The 6,887-nt window shown below is 51.2% G+C and overlaps 1 protein-coding gene across 1 annotated transcript; it reads left to right on the top strand.

The window, feature by feature from the left end:
* Positions 1-388: 388 nt before the first annotated feature.
* COMMD7 (COMM domain containing 7) lies at positions 389-5,473 on the top strand. The gene is made up of 9 exons (XM_019539781.1): positions 389-432; positions 944-1,112; positions 1,214-1,316; positions 2,935-2,991; positions 3,073-3,110; positions 3,640-3,730; positions 3,880-3,929; positions 4,458-4,506; positions 5,049-5,473. The coding sequence occupies exons 1-9, from the start codon at positions 389-391 to the stop codon at positions 5,123-5,125; spliced, it is 678 nt and encodes a 225-aa protein (XP_019395326.1). The 3' UTR covers positions 5,126-5,473.
* The last annotated feature ends 1,414 nt before the right edge of the window (positions 5,474-6,887 follow it).

Here is a 6,887-nt window from a genome sequence, read left to right as displayed (position 1 = left end):
CCGCCGGGCTCCGAGCAGCTCCTGCCAGCGCCAGGAACCTGCTTCCTCCGGTTAAATAAGCCAACCCAACCCAACTTCCGGGTTAAAAAAGGCGCCCCCCAGCTCCCCTTTCCCGGGGGTGACGCCGAGCCCCCGGGGTGCGCGGCCGGCGGCAGCTCGCTGGAAGGGCCGCCCCGGGCCGCGCTGACCGGCGGGAGCGGCTCCACCACAGGCCTCCTCTGTCCCCGCGGCGCTTCGTTTTAGTCACGGGGTTTGGCGTTACTTGGCTTTTAATCCGAAAATTAGGGATCTTTTTTTTAAAATCAGAACAAACCAGGATGCCTGCGAATCCCTGGCGCTGCCTGCTGCGCCCCGCGGCTTGGCAGAGACCGGCACGGGCCGTGTCGGGATGGAGCAGCCTCGGCGGGCAGCTCTTCCCCGCCACGCTTCAGAGTAACGTTTTGCAGCGGAAAGCAGGCCCTCCGCCGCTCCCCACTGCGGTGCGCCCAGGGGCCTGGGGTAACCGTCGTCCTGCAATCGGTGCAGTGACCCTGGTCCCCGAAGTGGGATCCTAGCCCTGGGTGCTGCCAGCAGCCAGCCAGGAGCACGTTCTTGAATGCAGAACCCCTGAAGCAGCAGGGCCCAAGCGTGGGTTGCAGTCAAGTGAAGGGGGCATACTTGCCTGTAGTACCTGGGGCACCCGAACCCTGGGGCCTCCAGGCTTGGACCTGCCCGTAGGATGCCTGCCAATGGATTTGGGAGCATCTGAAGCCCCAGGTGATCAGTGTGGGATGGAGGATGCTCGCAGGTTGTATTGAGTTCTGCCTGTTCAGTCGATCTGGTTTTTGGAACGATTCAGCTCTGCTCACTCAATGTGATTTGGAGCACTAAATATATTACAAAAAAATAAGTAAAAAAAAGTCAGGACCCAAACCTGACCAAAGGCTCTCGCCTGGCGGGGAAGTGGCGTACGGTCAAGCCAGTCTGTGGCCGCAGAGCTGTGCTGCCGAGGGGAAAGGCAGGTGAGCAGCGGGTGTGGGGAGAGGGACGTTGCAGCCACGCTGTCCCGTTTCTTTCAGCAATTCTCGGCGCTGACCGACGTGCTCTTCCGCTTCTTGACAGAGCCCAAGGAGGTAAGGCCCCCGTGGCAGGCGCGGGCGAAGAGTTTGCCTCCAGCCTTCTGGAGAAAAGAGCCCAGAGATGAGGCTACATCTCTGCTCTTCTCCTTTTCCAGGTGGAAAGGTTTCTGACTCAGCTCTCAGAATTTGCTGCCATGAACAAAATCAGCCTGGGGCCTCTGAAAAATATTGTCAAAAGTCTCCTCTTGGTGCCGAACGGTGAGTACTCTGGGCAGGACCGAGCGGGCAGGCAGGAGTGTTGACTCCTGGCCTGAACTTGAAACCTGCACCAATGTGTCTGCAACCGTCCCGAGCCCCCTGGAGCCCTAAACCATTCAGCTGCAGGGTTGGAGCCCCTGTTACTACACGAACACTTCGCAATTCAGAATGAAAAAGGGATTTTCCACAATACCTAAGCCAGGCTCTCAGAGTGGGGGGCCTGTAGCCTCTTAGATCTTGCACACACAAATCCTGCTGCTTTAGGTAGCTTTGGTAAAAAAAAGTGATGGGGGTGAAGCCCACACAGCCCCCAGGTGGGAACCCATGGACTGGTTTAAAACTGGCTGCACCAATTTAACTTGCATTTGCAATTTGCACTGTTGGTTAAATGAATGCAGCGGTGCTGAGAGCAGGTCCCCATAGGAGCTCCCATCCTGATGAGTCGGCATTGCACTTTGCAGCAGGAAGATGTGCTCCCCCAGACAGAGACAATTCAAGCCCTATTAGAGCGCGCAGGACATGGGAATACTTCAGAGCCTGTCTGTGCAGCTGCCTTTGAAAGGGAGGTTTCGGTTTATTGTGTGAGCATCTCGCCAGTCTCAAACTGGAACCAGAAAAGCCCACAGCAGCCACCGATCTGACTGCCTGCGTTTTACTAGCTTGCCCTGCATGGCATTCCTGCCGCCAGCACCTCGGCCTGGATGCGGTTGTTGTGGCCAGGCCTCGCCCACATCCTGGGAGTCCATCCTGCCACCCATTGCTCTTGCTGATACCTTCCCGTCTCAGCTCTCTCTGAAGCTCCCACATAGTTGGGTCTAGCTGGAAAGTTTCTTCCAGTGTTTGCCCTGAACTTTCCTTCTATAGCTTCAGGCCATTTCTTCTCGTCCCAGGAAAGTAATGAAAGGTTTCCTTCCTCCTTTTACTCCAAGGCATTTACAGTCTGGAATCGCAACCGATTTAGCAATCTTGTGCCTTAATTTTCACTCCTTGTACCATCTGTGTCAGGGCTGGGATGCCCTGCACATTACCTACCACCGTCTGTCCCGACAAGCGCTTAGTGAAGCAGTCTACAAAGCCAGGCAGGGGCAACAGCAGCGTTTCTGATTTTTCCAGGACTCTTGGTCTTGGCTTTGGAGAACGGGAGCCTTGTAAAACTGTGCCGTGCTCCCTGCTCCCCGAGAACAAAGCAGGCAGGCGCAGCGGGGGGAACGTTACGTGCACACGTTCACACCTGCAATCCAAAACACAGCAGGTAGGTCAAATTAGTAGCCTGCTGGCCTTAGCAGTTTTCCTTTAACGAGCAACGCTTCTATAGGGGAGAAATCGCAGTAACTTCAAAACAGAGCTGCTGCTGGTGCTGCTATTACCATGGAGACCAACGCAGCAGCCTCATCTCTGTTGTGCCCTTGCACCCTACTGCTGTTTAAAGCATTGGCATCTACAAAGCTAGTACAGAGCAACACCGGCTTGTCTTGCTCCAGGGAATAACACTGTGCAGCAAATTGCACAGAAAAGAGGTCCCCATTCCTGAATCTGCATCCCGGTATTTGTTTGGCTCCACGCAGCAACGCTGTGTTTCAGTTCAAGTGATTTCCTCCTCCTGCCATGTTTGTTCTAGGTGCCCTGAAGAGGAACCTGTCGTCTGAACAAGTCAGGGCAGACTTCATTGCTCTGGGTAGGTCACTCAAAATCTACCAAAATATTAAATATTTAATTCACTCTGATGTGGTTAAATCTCGTGTGGTTTCTCCCACAGGGCTCAGCGAAGAGAAAGCCAGTTACTTTGCAGAGCAGGTATTAGTAGAATTCCTTTTGTTTCTTAAAAACCTTACTGGGGGGAAAAAAGTGTATGACCTTATGGCTTGGTATTTAGTGGTACCAAGGAGTTGGGCTACCTCTTTCTAACCAGCTCGGCCGCCTTAACCTGAGACGTCACGAATGCTTTGTCCAAGGAGTGCTTTCACTTGGGCATATGCCCTACTTCGTAGTGTATCTGCACCATAGGTTGAAGGCCTACCGCAGCTCTGCTCCTGCCTTTGCTTGCACCAAACAGTGTTGCCCAGGCATACAGGCCGTCTTGCTCCAATCTGTTAAACTGGACCCCTGCCAAAGTTTTAAAAAACACCCAAGTCTCATCTTCAAGTGTCTGGCCATTAGGACTCAGTCATTCCCCTTCTGTTTTCAGTCTTCAGCATTTAAGCTGATATATACCTGTGCTTTGTGCTGTTGCTGTGGCTCTGCCTAGTTTCCGATTTGGGCTGGCACTGGGTAAGGAGACGTCTTTCTGCATCCATCATTTATGGTCCGGTTTTTGCTCTTGCAGTGGAAGCTGAATTCCCCCACCCTGACAAGCCTGGCTGTTGGGCAGACACTGATGATTAACCAGCTTATAGACATGGAGTGGAAGTTTGGAGGTAATGGATCCCAACATGAGTGGGACGTGGGATGCCGGAATCGAAACCCCGGCAGTTCTCAGCTGTAGTGTTCTTGAAATAATCTCTATCCCAACTAAATTAGCCTGCCCAAGCTCAACATGTTCAAACTCTCTCTTTCCACCTCACAGTGACTGCAGGGAACAGCGAACTGGAAAAGGTGGGAAGCATCTTCTTGCAGGTAAGTTCTCGAGGCACAGGCATGAAAGTAGCACGTCTTGCATTTCACCACTGGGCACACGCTCTTCAGACCTGAACGTGGGGGTGGAGAGCTGACTTTGGAGGGAGTGGTGGGCACTGGGACCCCCTGGAAACATGCCCTCCGAGCATGGTTTCTGGAGCTTTACCTCTGTGCCCAATTTCTTGAGTACATCCTTCAAATCAAAGGACTGCATTGCTAGGTTGCTTTTGCTGAATGCCCCGTGGGTGTCGGAAGTGGAGCCCCTGGCAGGGAAAGGAGGAATCCAAAACCGTTCAGTCCAATGTCCCATGTGTAAAGTTGGATTTGTCTCCTACAGTAAAGGCTCACCTTATCTCAGCGAATTGGGATTGACGCTCGTAGTAGCTTTTTATGGAAGAATAGTAAGGAAACATGGCATCTCTACACCAGTCTGGGCTGTCACAAGTGGACTCTGGATGACTTGGTTTTTATGAAGGTGGCATATACCAGCTGCTTTAATTTAAAAAAATCTCTGATTTTTCTTCCCAGCTGAAACTGGTGGTTAAAAAAGGAAACCAAACAGAGCCCGTGTATGTAGGTGAGTTGCTCGATGTTCAAGGGTCATTCAAAATGGGTTTATTTTGCCAGGCCTTTGAAAGGAAGTTCAGTTGCCAGGTCTTTAAAGAGAAGGTATTTACTGAGTCACAACGAGCTGTGGAAGCCGACGCAGCTTCCCAGCAGGGGTCACTGCAGGCGTGCCAGCTCGCAGCTCTTCCAACCCTGCTGGGTCCCGGAAGGGAATTATTTAGGAGCTCTGGTTCTTTTGGCAATCTTTATGTCTGTACATAAGGAAAAATAATATGCACTCTCCAGCTCTGAAAAATCAGGGTCCTGTGCAGCAGGCAGAGTGGCATAGTGCAGGAACAGGAGGGGGGAAGACCAATCCCAATGTGTCTCTCCACCTTATGCAAATCCCAGCCTGCAGCTCCTACTACATTGGTGCAATATTGCAGACAAGCATGTTAAGAGGCAGCTTCTCCTGTTGTTCCCCGCCGAGGTGTGACTGCACCACGCTTGGGCATTGCTTTTGCTGTTGGACTTGCAAGCTGAAGCTTCACAATTCCTCTCTTGCTTCCTCAGAGCTGACGCTGCCCCAATTCTACAGTTTTCTGCATGAGATGGAACGAGTCAAAACCAGTCTGGAGTGTTTCAGTTGAAACCAGATGGGACTGAATTAATAGCACGGCCCGGCGCTTTTGCCCTGTGGGCCAGCACATCCCATCTCACTGCTGCTCCATAACCTTGCTAGATGGGGACTGCACAGTTTTGTAAGCAAAGCTCTCAAGTCCTTCTGCCCTCAGCTGGAACCAGCCCGTAAACCTGTTATAGTTCTGTCCTTCCGAGTCTGAGACCTTTACGGGTACTCGTAGCTGACAGCCAAGCAGACCCGTGCTGCTCTTCTGTCCTAGCCACTAAGAGAAAGTATTGTCAGAAGTAAATGGAAGTCTGCTTATACAGTGGTAGTATGCAAGCTAGGAAGTTAATAAAAGAGTCGCATTAACTTCCTGTTTGGTGTGCATCAATCAAGTGAAGTGATTGTTTTCAGACTGGCCGGAGTAGAAAAAGGAGAGCCTGACCAAATTCAGCACTTAGCACCATCCCATCCGTCCCGCTCCTGCCTCCTTACAGAAAAGTATGAGAAGTCCCCTTACTTCTTGCCATGCAGCCAGTCAGATGCATCCTCCTGTCTTTGCGAACACAGGGTCCTAATGAAAAGAGTTCCTGAGTCTGAGGCTGATACGAAATGTGGGTAGAAGCTTCTAACTTGTCCCTAATAGACACGTTTCCCTACAAGCTCCATCACATTTGGCTTCCGTGCTAGGAAGGTGAGCTCTTGACGTGCAACCAGAGGACTCTGCTCTCAGATCAAAAGATACCACGTTTACCCGAAGAACCTTATCTGCCTATGTCCTTAGACCAACACGGCTACAACCAACACCTCCTTATTGCAAGAGGCAGACAAGGTTCGTTGGGTAAATGCGGTATCTTCTATTAGACCAACTATATAGTTGGAAAAAATTGTTTTCTGCACGCTTTCAGGCACAAAACACCGTTCTTCAGGCATAGGGAGAATCTGCTGGTGTTGTGTTCTCCATGGTAGAAAAGAAGCCCGTGCAACATATACCAATAATCTTGTCTGCCTGTGTCCTTAGCCCAGCATGGCTACAACCCACGCTCCTTCTTACAATGTACTCTTGTTCCAAAACGGTGGGGAGAAGAGGTCTCTGCTCAGTTCTCCAGTCAAAAGCACACGCAACAGGAAGAGCAAATGCACACAGATATGTAGGAATAAGATCTTTGCTAATTCAAGCCAATATGCAAAATCATTTACTGTCCTGCAGTACGCAGCCAGTTCTTAATGACCAGTCTCAGTAAAAACCAAGCTCGCCATCCTCCCTGTGTAGACAGCTTCCCTTCCAAATTAAGGTTTCCATGCTCCCATACCGTTCAGCCACACACAAATAGATCATAAAGAAACAACACAGCTTCCCACAAGTTGCCCTCTGGGCTGGTCTGGTCTTGCAGGATGTTTTCAGGCTGGGAAAGGGGAGTTTTCCCTTTTGCCTTTTTACAGCTAGGACCAATGACCAAGAGCCACATCATGCGTGTGGAAGGTAACGTGAAGAAGGGCCTTGAAAGGCCTCCATTTGTCCCAGGGTCAGTATTGGCATTTTTCTCTCCTCTGCATCATTCCAGTTCAAGGGCTTCATGTTTTGTCACCTCATGGCAAGCAAAAACAAAAGACTCCTTTGAAGTAAAACCCTTCCAGCAAAACACTGCTCCTCTAGGGACCAGGCATGCATACAGCTTGCTGAATTCATAGCATCAGCTCCTCCACCTCACCTGCTCAGGCAGCTCTTGCCCCGTGATCGGTCCCCCCCGGATGCACACCCTCAGGTTTCCCCTCCCAAGCCCACC

The sequence above is a fragment of the Crocodylus porosus genome, unplaced genomic scaffold, assembly GCF_001723895.1.
Source record: "Crocodylus porosus isolate Cpor-Errol unplaced genomic scaffold, CroPor_comp1, whole genome shotgun sequence".
In the NCBI taxonomy this organism is placed as follows: domain Eukaryota; kingdom Metazoa; phylum Chordata; order Crocodylia; family Crocodylidae; genus Crocodylus; species Crocodylus porosus.
The sequence above is the reverse complement of the archived record's forward strand: the minus strand, read 5'-3'. Positions and strand labels throughout refer to the sequence as shown.

Bases quoted from the DNA above. Each gene is read 5' to 3' on its own strand.
- COMMD7 (XM_019539781.1), top strand. From the start codon at position 389: ATGGAGCAGCCTCGGCGGGCAGCTCTTCCCCGCCACGCTTCAGA. The intron at 1,317-2,934 runs GTGAGTACTCTG...TGTTTGTTCTAG, and splicing joins TCTCCTCTTGGTGCCGAACG to GTGCCCTGAAGAGGAACCTG. The intron at 3,930-4,457 runs GTAAGTTCTCGA...TTTTCTTCCCAG, and splicing joins TGGGAAGCATCTTCTTGCAG to CTGAAACTGGTGGTTAAAAA.